Source organism: Alligator mississippiensis, chromosome 9 (assembly GCF_030867095.1).
Source record: "Alligator mississippiensis isolate rAllMis1 chromosome 9, rAllMis1, whole genome shotgun sequence".
NCBI lineage: Eukaryota > Metazoa > Chordata > Crocodylia > Alligatoridae > Alligator > Alligator mississippiensis.
In genome coordinates, this window is record NC_081832.1 from 4228260 (window position 1) to 4242178 (window position 13919).

Genomic DNA, 13919 nt, shown 5'->3' on the forward strand with positions numbered 1-13919 from the left:
GGATTATTAATGGTGCTTCATAGAGCCACTTTGCATTTATAAGCCAGATCAAATAGACCAGCTATTATGGAAGTGTGCTGCATAAAATTAACTTTTCCTTTTGCAGGAAAAGAGAGAGGGGAGGACCAAGGCTACACCCCTTAGTTAGAATCATCCACCAAGGGTTGTAAATCTTGACCCAGCGAGTCGGCGAGCCAGCACAGAACCAGGTTTAAGTGACTGGGGATCAAATATAGCCAATGTGCACCTCCACAGATCTGCTCAGGAGAAACAAGACTCAGTGCTGGACTCCAGCTGATGAGATTGCAAAGAAGAAAGTAGGATTATGCTAAGGGAAGCTGCTTGGTTAGTTCATGCCCAAGCAAGAAAAAAGAAATACAAAATAACAGCTGAGTGGCAATAGAAAGAAGCTGCTGTTCAACTCATAATAGTTTATGCAAATCATGCGAGTGGCTAGCTCACAAACCAGAAGTTATTTTAGAGCCTTTTAGTGACCAGACTCAAACAGATCAGCCTGAAAGAGAAAATAGCTTTATTTTTCCAACATTAAAGTACAAATCTACAGAGAGTTTGCTTTTCTTTTTCCAATCCCATGAACAAATCCTGTTGGTCAAGGCCTCTCTTAGCTTCTTGCTAGAAAGCACTTGCAGTCTGGGTCACCAAACAACCCCCTGAAGTGTCCTGTACAGCCTTTTCCATGCTTGCTGGCTTCCATTCTTTCTGCTAAAAAAGGAGTATACTGCCAAGTGTTCTGGTCACAGCATCATGGAGATCCTCATTTGAGATACCAAGTTGTGATTTTGTCCTTTTTAAAAACAAACAATTATATTTTGGAGCAGATGATGTCTCGCACATCTTCTATCAGTGGAGGAAAGAGGCAGCTAGAGTCTGCAAGACAAGCCAAGCAGGGTTGTTTTATTTAGGCATTCGAATGTTTGAAGTGGAAAGGGGCATGGGGGAGGGAAATAGGACATGAGACTGCAGCCATCCCTTTTACTTACACACACGTTGCCATCATTAATAAATAACAATTCTACTTCCAACAGAAACAAAAAGCATCTTTGCCAATTGACACACCTGCCCCTAAGAGGAAGGAGCATCATAAAAACCATGCATCTGAGCAGCAATTCAATTTTTGCCAATATTGACAGTTTTCTTGCAAAAGGGGAATCTCTCCCTTAAACTCTTAAGAGTTTTGTTTCTGTTTGTTTTTTTTTTAAACTCTTTAAAAAAAGACCCTCAAATCTAGAGTGGAGAAGGTAGTTGCTTCAAGTAATGACTCTTCCCTGCCCCTTTTGGAGAGTGCTTATTTAAATTCAGGTGCTCCTGAACCACACCCCAGAAGTAACTCTTCATGGCCATGGGGTTGGTAGCAGGGATACATCTAAAAGTTTAGACCATCTGCCTTGCTGGAGGAACAGAAAGACAATGTCTATTTACCACTCTTCCCTTTTAAAACCAGTATAAGCTTAACATCCGCAACTTGTTACAAACGGAGCTATGCACAAGGTAGGCGAGCCAGATGATTTCTGCAACTCACCCAGGATCCCATGAAGGCCCTTACGCACGCATTGTGGGTCAAGACAGGAACGTCCTCACACTCCCCCGGATGGATGCTCTGCAGATAGGGCATCGTCGCAGGTTAGGGGCGCACTCTGCACACGCCACCAGGTGTCCACAGGGGACGAAGACGACGGACACATCCTTGTCCATGCAGACTTTGCACATCCGCTCTTCCTGCAGGCGCCGCAGCTGCTCCTCTGTGCTCAGCATAGGACCTGCTGCAAAATAAAATCCAGAGCTCTTTCAGCACCTTCCCATCCGACTCAAGTTTCCCATTCTGTAGTTCAAATGGGACTTTAGGAGCCGTGGCCCGTTATTTTGTTCAGAGTTTCATGCTGCCAAACCTCTTATTTTGGTCACCAAGCCCCAAGAAATCATGCAGATGTGCTAAAAGGGTTTAGCATTTCAAAAATGCATGTTCGGGGCAGGGGGAGAAATATGCTTATGCCCTGCTTTACTACTTATCCATGCCAAGCTCTTTTTTTTTGGCATTTGTACAGCTTCTTATGCAGTGGGCCCTTAATCCAAGTGTGGCCTCTAAGCTCAACTACAGTGTAGTACAATACATTCCCCTTCATAGTGCCTCTGTTAAAGCCAGAGGTGAGGAGCCCTGGGTAGAGAGACCCCCTGCTATTGTCTGGGCAGGGCCAGGAAGCTCTATACATTTTCCTCTTCATCTCACCTGGTTCTTCGGAGCACTCAGCTTGGGCTTCCTCCTTCAGTCCCGATGTACCGCTGTCCCTCGGAGCAGGGTCTGCATAAACTAGAAGCAACAAACAGGGCAATGTTCCCATGGTGAGAAATACTTGGCTTAAAAAGGAAGTGGTCCCTTGGTGTTCGAGTGCCCTCCAGGTCAAATGTACACAGCTGGTAGATGAAAGCCAGTGACCTTGCACCCTCCACCAAGCCAGGGGTGCTCAGACAGGTGTCACCACATGTTGGTTAGCCACAAGTTAAAACCTAGCTCACCGTGTTTAGCAAACATAAGCTTTAGGAGAGTAGTAACAGAACATGCACGTGTTGTATTCTCCAAACACAAATGTCCCCTTTGGACCATTGATAAGATGGCACATTAAAGGATAGAAATGTAAAAAAACAAAACAAAAAACAAACAAACCAACCAACCCACCATATACACAGTGTAGTTGCACTCTTTTTTCCTATATAGAAATCACCTCATTCTCACATCAGGGGTACCCATCCCAGGAGTCTGCTCTTTAACAATTGCCTGTATCCTCATGGTTTTAGAGCCCATGAGAAGTTAGTAGCACACTTTCTACCATCATCTCCATTTTATATCCAGCAGCCACACAGGGCTTGTACGACCTTCCTGGATCGTCCGGCCCGAGGAAGCCATTTCTGAATATTTTGTACCCTTAGCATCAGTCTGTGGGAGACTAAACCACCCTTGTACCCTTACCATCAGTTTGTTGGGGGCTAAATCCACAGCCGTCAGACCAAGAAAAGCAGCTCTATTTTGGGAAACGGCCAACTTCAGATATTCCAGTAACTGGAGACTGTTGGGCAACAACAAACTCATTCCTCGACATCACCGGGATATGGTGGAGGCGCATTCCCTAAATTTCATTCTAGGAAAAGACCCAAGAGAAAGCTCCCCAAGTGCTCCAGTGAGTTTGAGAGCAGGTGCACAGTGTTACTTGTCAGCAATCAAAGATACCTGCCGACCAAGGGACAGGTGGGTCACTCCTACCTCTGCTTCCTTCTGCACTGCTGCTCTCCTCCCCATTTGTTTGAAGCAGATCCGAAACCAGCTCAGACTCAGATAAGTAGCAAGTTCCAGTCAGCAGGTATTTACTCTGGGCCAAGCTAATCACCAAGCTGGGGTCAAAGCCCATCTGCAGGACATTCTGCACTATGGAAGACTGATCCAGAGGAGATAGCAATTCCCGATTCCCCATAGGATCTGCAAAGCACAGCGAGGAGATACTTCACCAGGAAGTGGGTCAGCTCCCACCACTGAAGGACATGGCAAGGATATGTCCGAGTGCATTAACCTGCCTAAAGACTATTCCAAAGTGTTATATAATAAATTGAACATTTGGCTAACATTTTCCATCTCTCAAGTGGCCCAACTTCATGCAGTGTGTCAGCTAATACTTTCGATCCCAAGAACGTGGTATCAAACGAGTCCTACCAGATATCACAACAATAGACAAGTCATTTTAATAGCTATGGGCAGAGGTTTTTGATCTCTATATTCAGTGGTTCATTTCTCCTCCCAGCTAGCAGTGCAGGAACAAGCTGTCTGGAGTCAGAGGACAACCTGGACCCTGCTGATTTCAAGAGTTTTGCAGTGGCTTTGGTGGAGTTGAGGTAATGAAGACCTGGTACCCCCCTCCCCAAGAGGCATGGCTTTCATCAAGAGTCCCACTAGACAGAGTGTTAACCTTTGTGATTCAGAGTGAGAACCAACTAGTCTGATAGGGTTAGACTGCAAGGGCAGTTCATACCAAGTCATTCCTCACCTGGCCAGGGTCAGAGATGATGCTAGAAACATGATCCAACAGCAATTCTGATGCTTCAGAGACCTACTGTTGGTGTTCAGACCAACGTGCAGGCATTTTGGCTTCACTGGTGGCAAGGTTAGCCCCTCTGCCCTCACCTCCAAGCACAAGTAAATCTAGTTGCAAGCACACACAATACCCCCATCACAAAGAGGGTCAACATGCACAGTAAGCAGTGTCCCAAGTAATCTACCCTAGAAGCTGAGGCTGAGCTTACGTCTCTCTTCATAACCCTGGGTCCACAGCCCAGGGCATTCACTTAAGTCATAGAAAGTAGAGTTGAAGGAAGCACAGGAGGTCACATCTAGTCCAACACCCTGCTCAAAGCAGGACCAGCCCCAACTACATCATCCCAATCAAGACTTTGTCTACCCGGGTCTTAAAAATCTCTATGCTGGTCATGATCTACTCCTCACCCAACCAAATCCTTAAAAAGCCACCAGCCATGAATACAGATAAATAAGTGTCCAGCACTGATGGCAGCTTAATGTACTTCAAGAATTTCTTCCTTCAGCATCTCAGGCATTTGTAAAAGCAAGCTAGACTGACTACCAGCCATCGTTGAATCTCAAATACTATAGAGTACCACCAAATAGGTTTAAAGCCATAGTTTCTTCCTCAACCTGCTCCAGAGTCACCAAGTTGGAAAGTCTTTATTCTGCAAAGATTAACAGTTCATTAGCAAATTGGCCCACAACTCCTTGTTTACCAAGGATGGGCTTTCAACATGCATATAGACAGCTTCATCCTCAGTTTTCCTCTCTGCTGTGATCAAGCATGGTGCAAAGATGGACCTGTTTTGAAGTCCAGTTCTCTTGGTGCAAATGCACAGAATTAGCAAATACCACTGAAGCAGAGAGCAGTTTCTAACAAGAGGTAAGTCCGTTCTAGTCCAAACTCTGTTCAGATTGCCATAAAAAGCCAGTGCAACCTGGAAGTGCAGCATCTTTCCTCTTACTTACGTTCAGGATCCAATCTCTGTGGGACTAGTTCCTAAAAAAATAAAAAATTGTGACATTTCCAGGATCATCTGAATTCGAAATTTCTATTCTACATTCTCAGATTGGCTGTAGCTCCAGATGCCTCCAGAGATCTTTTGAAAGTTAGATCTACCAATGACACAGGCAACATCACTAACCATTGAGGAACCTCAAGAAATGCAATTGGGCACCCAGGATCCTGGATGTCTACCTGAGCTAGCCAAGACTTTGATCTGCAAGATTGGGGTATGCAGTCTCAGTAGAAATCACCTTTGCTTCTGGAAGTTGCTTCTCGCATCAAAATGCAAGCCTCTCTGAAAGGGATTCAGCATGCCATCGGCAGAGCACTACACAGAAGCCAGAGCAGTCAGACAAAAGAGCCAGGACTTGCATACAACCCACCTTGGATAGCAGAGGGTTCTTGTTCATCCCGAGACCACGAGTCTCCCTGAAAACATTACAAGATAGAGTCAGAAAAAACAAAGTCTCTTCTGCATTCATCCCATTCATTGCATTTAAAAAGAAAAATGTTACACTCACCAGAGGTTCTTGTGGGTTGAAATAAGTCTCTTGAACCCTGGTAACAAATGCTCTCCCCTTTGACTGCAGCAGAAACTCGCACCTAAGGAGAAGGCAGCAAATAAATTCAACCTGGCACTCCCACCCCCACGCCCAACTGGCAGCAGAACTTGTCTGGGATCCAGCTAGGCTTCTGGATGCAGTGATCCATGCACATTGATGGGGGATGTTTTTGCATACACAGCTAAGAGGAACGTTTCACAGGAGTGGGAGGTTCCTCCATCTGCTTTACAAAGCCTTCCAGTTCTAGCAGGAAGAACAGCGGTGGTCTAAGATGCCCAATCCTCCCACAACAGCAAGCGTCATCTCACATTTCCCTAACAGCCTCAGTTGGAGAGCCTTTTGGCCCAAGATTGGCTCAGTGAAAGACAAATAAGCACAGTCCCATGGCTCCTGTAACACAAAACCGCTACACTATATCTTTCTGTTTACACAAGACCAAAAGAATCCAAGGGCTGCTCCACTTCCAGGGACGACTCAAGGGCAGTGTTAAGGTTAAAACTAAAACTAATAGTTTTATTTCTCAGAGAGGAAGCCAGACTTTGCCATCTGTCCACTCAACAGGGGTTCAGGTCTATTCGCTGCTCAGGCTCAACTAGTTTAAGTCAACAGACATGACATTTGAGAGCCGTGTCACTCGACGGGATCTACATCCACTAGGACTTTGCTCTAGAAGATCCCCGTGTCCCAGGTGAAGCACCAAGTGGAGATTCTGCATGCTATTGCCAGTTAAATATAGGATCCGGTTTCAATCCAGCCAGAAGCAATGGTGAACAGAAAGCGGTCTTTAGGATATAAGGCTATATAAAGGGAGTCTGGTGGTTTCAGTCTTAATATCCATGAACCGTCATTGAAATCTGCAGCTACCTTGGCATTGTGTAAGTGCCCAAGGGAGAAGGAGCTCTTCTGAAGACAACGGCACAAGTAGCAGTTCAAAATGTTTCAATGGCTGGAGGATTTCAGCTTGTAGGCAGATCATTTGATTGGGATAATCCTTTACAAGCACAACAGTACACATAAGAAAGATGACTGTTGGACTGGAGGAATAAACCCCCACTCCAAGGAACTGAACACATGCAAAAGGGTGCGGGCGCACACAGACCACAGTCTGCACGCCGACTTTCCTTTTGTGCTTTCAGGAGATGGAGGCCAAGCTGCTTGTGCTCAAAGCAAGAATCTGCATGCTTTTAAGAGCTGCCATCCCAACGTAACAGGTTGCACCGACACCGATGCAGGCCTTGTTATCCCTTTATGCAGAATTCAATGTAGGTCCTCCCACAAGGCCATAGTCAGTTAAGGCTTCATTATACTAGTCCTGCTACAAACAACTATTAGGATACCCTGAATTACCTTGGAAACCATTTAGCATGTTCCTTCCAGGGGTCATCTCCAAGCATCCAGTCCCTCATGGTACCATCACAGTAAAAACATTTTACAGTGTCACCGTGACCTGAAAAAAAAGTGAGGAGACCAGATGTTAAGCAGTAAATACACACGCAATTACTCACAAACCCAGGGGCAAGGATGTGGCTACTGGCAGAAGTGGGGGACGCACAATACATCACTCTCTCACCATAACTAGCCAACAGGACAAGTGGCAAAGCACCTGCACTGGAACAGTTCAACAGTTCTGGGTCATGAGGATTAGGACTTCTCGTCCAAAAGCAGGATGTCAAGTTAAGAGTTAGTGTTCATAAACATTGGGTCTGACTAGGTTGATCAACTGCAGCTGTTCCAGTAATGAGCCACCTGGATGGGAGTTTCCCCAAAGTCTTGACTGCGTGTTGGGTTGGGGGAAGCACATGTGTTCACACTCGCTCTTTCCACAGTTCTACATTCAAATTCTACCTGTGCATGACTTCTTATGAAGTTGTACTACACAAAGCACACACCTCTCTGCTTGTGGAAACAGTCAGATGCTCAACTTTTGAGCACAACTAAATCCCAGTGCATGATACTGTATCCTGTTCTGGCTTCCTTAGCAAGGAGGGTTGTCACCCCGAAGCATTCGGAGACAGAATAGCCCATGATCAATATATGCCCAATACAGTAGACACTTCTAGATAAAGGTCCACCCTCCTTTTCAGCAGAGCTGTCCATTCTAGACAAATTCCTGGGACTCTGTAGGATTTTTCACCCCCAAGTTTGGCCCTTTAAAGGAAACTAAAGCAATCTCCACTGAGCAGTCGCATCCAGAATCACTGAGCATTCAGATGCCGCCGAGTAAGGGAAATGTTTGGACCAGCTAGGCTGGGCTATTCTGGAGCATGACTGGTCAAATGACCTGTGGGTTTGCCACATTGTTGGATTGCTTCCTGACTGGTACCCTGCTGAAAGACCGGCACTTGGACTTTTCAACAGGGGCTCAGCAGGTGGATAATAAATCCCAAAGGGAAAGAAAAAAATACACAAAAGCTTTCAAACTACAGTCACTGCCTTCTAGTCTGTTCTGTTTTCTGGACCTGGCTGATTTAAAGAGAGACCAACAAAAGGAGACAAAAGCAGAGAAGAGCTTTGCACATCATGATTGAACTGGGACCTGTTTGTATGCATACATACCCAGACTTGTATACATGTGTGCAATTTGCATTATTTGTTGGATTTACAGCAAGATCCATTTCTCATTTGGCCAAGACCCCAGATGACTTCCTGTCCCTGGGGCAGGGGGCTGGACTTGATGATCTTCGAGATCCCTTCCAGCCCTAATGTCTATGAGATCTATGAAGACCTTGCACAGGTGAGAATAGAAGAGCAAGTGTGCAGAGGACCCAACTAGCCCTTTTAAAACTAACACATCTCATGAATGCAAGGCCAGCTATATAGACAGCCCCACAAATGCACAGGCCTCAGGGGTGAGCAGCAATACAGCTAAACCAGCACCAGCTTTGTAGGACAAGGATGCCTTTTCCACTTAGTTTCCTCTGCACACCATACTTAACAGAGCACAGGACACTGGTAGTCTGTTGTCAAATAATTTAGTGCAAGAGCACCAGGACTTCAGTGCTATTCTTATCTCTATTGCTAACTGGCTTTGGGCCTCAGTTATTGTGCAGACTGGCATTTGCCATTCAAGTGTGCTCCACTATCTAGGATTACAGAAGAGCTCGGTGGTTTTACAGCCAAGGAACACACTGCAGGGATGGTTTCATTTCAGACTTCTCAGCCGTAATAACGATCCTCTGCAACATATGCAACAAAGCCTTTCCAAAGAAAACAATAGATTAGAGTACATTCATGCTCACGTGCATGCCGTACATAAAGAACATCCCATGTTTGTTTGCACAAGGCTAACGTGCCTCTAGTTTCATATTAACAATCCAAATGCCTTTAGGGATACAAGCAGTAACAAACCAGCACCACTCAGTGCTCAAATTTGGGGTTTAACACACAGATTTAACTAGATCAATGGTTCTCGGCCTTTTTGGAGGCACCTCTCCATAAGTTGCGAGTTGAGTGGCACCCAATTTCAAGACCCTCCTTACACGGGGGCTGGGCAATAGGGATGGGGGATCATCCAGAAAGGGATAAGCCTGGTTTACCTGCTGATCTTCTCATTTCTTGCAGCATCCTTCAAACTTTCTGGTGCCCTGGCACCTTGGTTGAGAATCACTGAAGTGGATTTGGGGCAGGGGCAAGAGGATGTATAAAACTGTGCATAGAGCTTAAGTAAGGAAGTCTTAGAGCTAAGAGATCCTTTCAAGTGTGCCACTCATGTTAGTGTTAGGTGTGCAACACTTGCATACAATTCACAAGATAAATCCAGTGATTTCAAAAAGGAATCCACGGTGTCAAAAAAATCTTCTGGCCTGTTGTGGTCCAAGTTCCTTAGAGCACAAATAATTGCTGGACTGTTTTTCCATAGTCCAAAGACTGAAAGCCAAGAACTGGTATTTTCTAATGAGTACCTTGAATCCAAGAAGGCCAAGGACCCCTCTTGGACAAGTCCTTGTTTCTGGTCTGCCCTATAACTCCTTTAAGCACCCATAGCTTTTAGTTTAATGGAGTGATGAATAGAGATTCAGTGCATGTGCAAAGCATGGAGAAAAGCTCAGCCTGACCAGGAGACCCCACTAGCACCATGCAGCTGTGCAGTGTGCACTGGTTAGGAAAAATCAAGAATTAAAAAAGGATAGGTAGCAATCAATGACCTGAACAGAAGTCCCCTCCTCACCCTCCCTCCTGCTCCAAGGGCAATGTTTGCCCTTCAAGAGTACCTTTCTGTAGCCCCCTGGAAAGAAAGAAACCCACCATGCACTCAAAGCATCTAGGAGCATTCAAACACAGACAGGAATACTGAAGTGCAGAGCTGCTTTCAAAGTCTAGCTTGTGCCATTCGAGGAATAGTCTTGGAAACTCCTAAATTTTAACTTTAGTTGTTGAACCTCGGGAGGTTCCTTTGAATCACTGAGTCGGAGGCTGTTCCAGGGCACTTGCCTTCTCTATCCATGATTACAAAGCTAGCTCAGCTTCTGAAGAGACAATGGCCTTGGACGGTCAGCTCTCCTCAAAAGACATTCCCCACCTCATTTCTGCACATGCATTGGTTGGGGGCTGGGACATTGAACCACGGCCTCAGAGTACTGAAAACTCAGTACCATCCAACACATGCACATCGTCTACATAATGCCTCCCTCACCTTTACCCTTACCTGCACCTTGTTACACCCAATTGAAGTATGAACTGCAAACACTTCAGGACAGGGACTTTCCACCACAGCTTGGTACAGATTTGGTTGCAAACCATATTTGTGCAGCTGGGGCTCCCAGATACGAAAGCAATATAAACAAATCCATTGACTTATTTCAGGCTTTTGCAACTATGCTACACTTACAGGCACTAAATGCAAAGGGGGAAAACCTCAAAAGCCAAATTCAGGTGCTAATGGTTAACAGCTCCAGTTTCTCCGAGAGCCCGACATACCGTTCAGGAAGGTGCTCTGAACAGGTCGTGCTGGCATCTCATGTCCAGCAGGCGATAGTCACCTTCTGCCTCTGGTGGAGAGTTTTAATCTCCTAATCCTGCATTTAGCATCTGGATCAGGTGCAGTATAAAGACCTAGATAGCCCCACATAAAAGGAGGTCTTCCTTCCTCGACATACCTGTGTAAAAAAACCCTGCACGGGCCAGCTGCTCCGGGTACATCTCATTATAGGGTGGCCAGTTATGGAAAGTGGCCAGTCGCATCTCCTCCATCCTCATCTCTGGGTATTCTGGATGGCTGGGTAGGGCAGTCTCCTCTGTGTCCAGCCTCTGCAAGAGGCTGAAGATCTGCCCATCCACACAGTCCAAGATGTCCCGAATAGGGAGCATCTCCTGCTCCTGCAGAGATAACGCCTGCTCGTTCCCAACCTCTTTGCCACAGGCAAATCTGCAGGAAGGGAAGAACTTCAGGTGTTCGAGCATGGGGACGTCCCCAGCTTCCCAGCTTCTTAGGATCCCTCCACAGCAGAAGCACTGCACTCTGTCCCCAGGGCCCAGGAAGAAGAACCCAGCCTTGGCTAGGTCAGGGGCAGAGACAGGATTGCTGTCAGGCCAGTGCTGGAAAGTCCTCAATCTCCTCTCCTCACACCACATGCTGGATTTGAAGAGTGGCAAACTCCTTGGCTCAGCTTCAGTGTCCTCTGCTGGAAAGATGTCCTCCATGCTCCAGCACTGAAAGAGAAAAGGAGCCCCGAGGGGAGTGAGCCGAGCGCTGGATGTCAGGCAGCCCCCGATCGAACTGCCAGCCTGCATTTCTGCATCCCTGCCGCCAGTTCTGGAAAGCTCCTGGCCTCAACAAAGCCAAGTATGTTCCTGAATGGCAGCCAAACCAGAGATCCAGCTTTTCTAAGCCCTGCTGCTTTCCCCTGCCCTTTTGCAGAGTCCCCGCTGGTGTCCGCGGGGAAGAAAACAGCAGTTTCTCCCTCCTCCTGTCAAGTTACAGGAAACCCTAAGCGCTTTGCAAGGACAGAGGAAACAAGGCAAAGCCTGTTCAATGTGTTTGGCTAAGTCACCCCAGCTTCAGGCTCTCATCTAATTCTTAGTCATGTCCCTGGCCTTTAAACAAAAAGTTAAAAGATTCAGTCTTTCGGCATTTTTCTAAATTAAAAGGCAGCTATTTCAACATGCCAGAAGGCTGCAAAATAGAGAAGACCCAAGCACCCCTGTTTCTTCTTGATGTCCACTTAAAACAAAGAAAGCTTCCAGTTAGAAACTATTCACTCCTCTTCCAATTATACCTATACAATTTGGTACTTAATTAGCATTGTAGCCTGGGCCATCTGAAGAGGCAGCTTGCATCTTCTCTTCCCAATATCACAGCAGCAGTATTGCAAGAAACTGTCTAAAGTTTCACACACACTTCCCTGCGATGATTTTCTTGTGTCGTTGGCAATGAGACTAAAAATGTTCTGTTTTTCTGGTCCTAGAGGAGAGGAAGATTGAAGTGAAAGAAGGTGGAAGGGGGAGGGAGAGGAAAAGGCAATCACCCCAAATACCCCAGCTTTACCACCTTGCTGTAGAACGCGTTTCTTTCTTTAACCCTTGTGGACTGTATGGCACCATTATACCCATATAGCACCTTGTGTGCCACCCATTACAATTGGCATCACTGCTACAGAGATGCCAAAGAGAAAGAGTATTTGGAGACCTAGCTAGTCTAGTAAATCTTGCAGAGTAAGGGGTGCAAAAAAATATTGTTCCCACATAGACAAGTTGACCATGGCATTGCTAAGGAGTGAATGGGCTCAGTCTCCATTGTGAATCCAGGGTTTTGTGGATGCTAAGTACCCACTGATATTTAAAATGAAGGACAGTCTTGATCAGTGAGAGCCTGCTCAGCTCCCAGAGAAGGGAGACCAGGTACACCCAGTATTAGCAGGACAACTAGCATTTCCTTCCATAGCTATAGAGAGAGATGGAGAGCAAGAGAGATCCCCCATCTCTGTATTAAATAGGGTGTTTGTGCTTAACGTTTTATTTTTTTCAGACTGCTAAAGAACATATATTCAATCTGCCAAGCAAGATACCAAAGCAACTATTCAAGAACATCACCACAATTCGTGTAACCTATGCAGAACAGCTGGAGTCAGCAATAGGTAGAGGGGTTTAGAGAACAAGTGCTGCTTAGTGAAGTTAAGTGCCTGGGGCTGCTCTAACCTACTTCCTGGGCTTCTCTTGGGAGAGCTGCAGTGACTTGCTTGTATGGGGCAGTTCTGCAGCACTAGGGTTATTTTAGTCCTGGCAGAGCAAGACAATCATCCATGTCAAACTAACAAGTATTGTTATGCAGGAGAAACTCAATAAGACTCACCAGGTGCTTACCTAATGCACAGCAGAACAAGTTTGTCAGTAGAAGAGAGAGGAAAATGGTGCAAGATTACAGTCTTGTTATATTCTTATTTGTTGGGGGAAAAGGAGTTATTCACCTAGCAGGGGATGCATCGTATGCTTTTCATTGTTTGTTTAAGTCTAGGACAACAGGAACCACCCAGATCATGATTTCATGCTCACCTTGTCTCAGAATCACCACCTTTGTATTAGATAACTATTAGCTGCTAGCCTTCATAGGATCCAAATTCCCAAAACCAGATTGATATTTCAAGTGATCACATAGGGATTAGAAGCCAGGCCTCCTTCCCACCACCACCCAGCACACTTTACTGTGCTTTCTTGAAAGCAATTACCCAAGCCCAACTCACTGAAAGCTGAGGTTAAGCATCCTGTTTAGCAGGGTCCTTATTTTAAAGAGAGGCTCCAGTTACACTCAAAACTTCATCCTGCTCCACATACAATTCATTCAAGAAGGGGGAAAGCCACTTACCAGCCGTCAGACCCTACACTATGGGAGCATTTCAAAATGGATCCAAACCAGGACCTCCAAGACAAAACAACTTGCCTTTCCAACCCTTTTTAAGACTACAAGACTCAACTGCTTTGCCCTGTGGCTGAAGCAGGATAACCTCAGCCCTCTTTTTTTAAAGACAATACTGATGCCTTTCTGGAGAAGGTGGTCTTTCTAATAGCACTAGAGTGATTTCACCTGCTAGGAAGGTCCCTTCCTATTACTGCTTTTCCCCAGTGCTGAAGTCTTTATTAGTCATGCTGGCCTGTATCTGAGACTGCCCACCAGAGAAGGGAGCAGTATGTCTGTCCAGCTGTGTCTCCTAATATCCCATCAGTAAATACATGTTCAGGCAGCCAGCCTTGTGCTGTGGTATTTAATTCATCCCATCTGGACTCCCTTCAGGTAGGTGCTCATTAAGAGCCCCACTACTTTATCTAGTGGCTGGAT

General features: G+C 45.9%; 1 protein-coding gene across 3 annotated transcripts; it reads right to left on the bottom strand.

The window, feature by feature from the left end:
- Window positions 1-515: 515 nt before the first annotated feature.
- Window positions 516-13659, bottom strand: BIRC7 (baculoviral IAP repeat containing 7). 3 transcript variants are annotated; one of them, XM_014609739.3, is made up of 9 exons: window positions 13449-13659; window positions 10747-11299; window positions 6998-7097; window positions 5609-5690; window positions 5471-5516; window positions 3275-3487; window positions 2246-2326; window positions 1541-1781; window positions 516-888 (listed from the first exon to the last, which is right to left on the bottom strand). In XM_014609739.3, the coding sequence occupies exons 2-8, from the start codon at window positions 11288-11290 to the stop codon at window positions 1579-1581; spliced, it is 1269 nt and encodes a 422-aa protein (XP_014465225.2). In that variant the 5' UTR covers window positions 11291-11299; window positions 13449-13659; the 3' UTR covers window positions 516-888; window positions 1541-1578. The 3 variants fall into 3 exon arrangements, with proteins under 3 accessions (XP_014465225.2, XP_059569185.1, XP_014465228.1); XM_059713202.1 differs by lacking the exon at window positions 13449-13659 and adding an exon at window positions 5051-5081 and having other exon boundaries at window positions 10747-10828; XM_014609742.3 differs by lacking the exon at window positions 3275-3487 and having other exon boundaries at window positions 13449-13656.
- Window positions 13660-13919: the final 260 nt, after the last annotated feature.

Excerpts from the sequence above, each read along its gene's own strand:
- BIRC7 (XM_014609739.3), bottom strand. The coding sequence starts at position 11,290 with ATGGAGGACATCTTTCCAGCAGAGGACACTGAAGCTGAGCCAAGGAGT. Across the intron at positions 5,691-6,997 it reads CATGCTAAATGGTTTCCAAG|GTGCGAGTTTCTGCTGCAGT; the intron begins GTAATTCAGGGT and ends CCTTCTCCTTAG. Across the intron at positions 3,488-5,470 it reads AGAACCCTCTGCTATCCAAG|ATCCTATGGGGAATCGGGAA; the intron begins GTGGGTTGTATG and ends TGTGCTTTGCAG.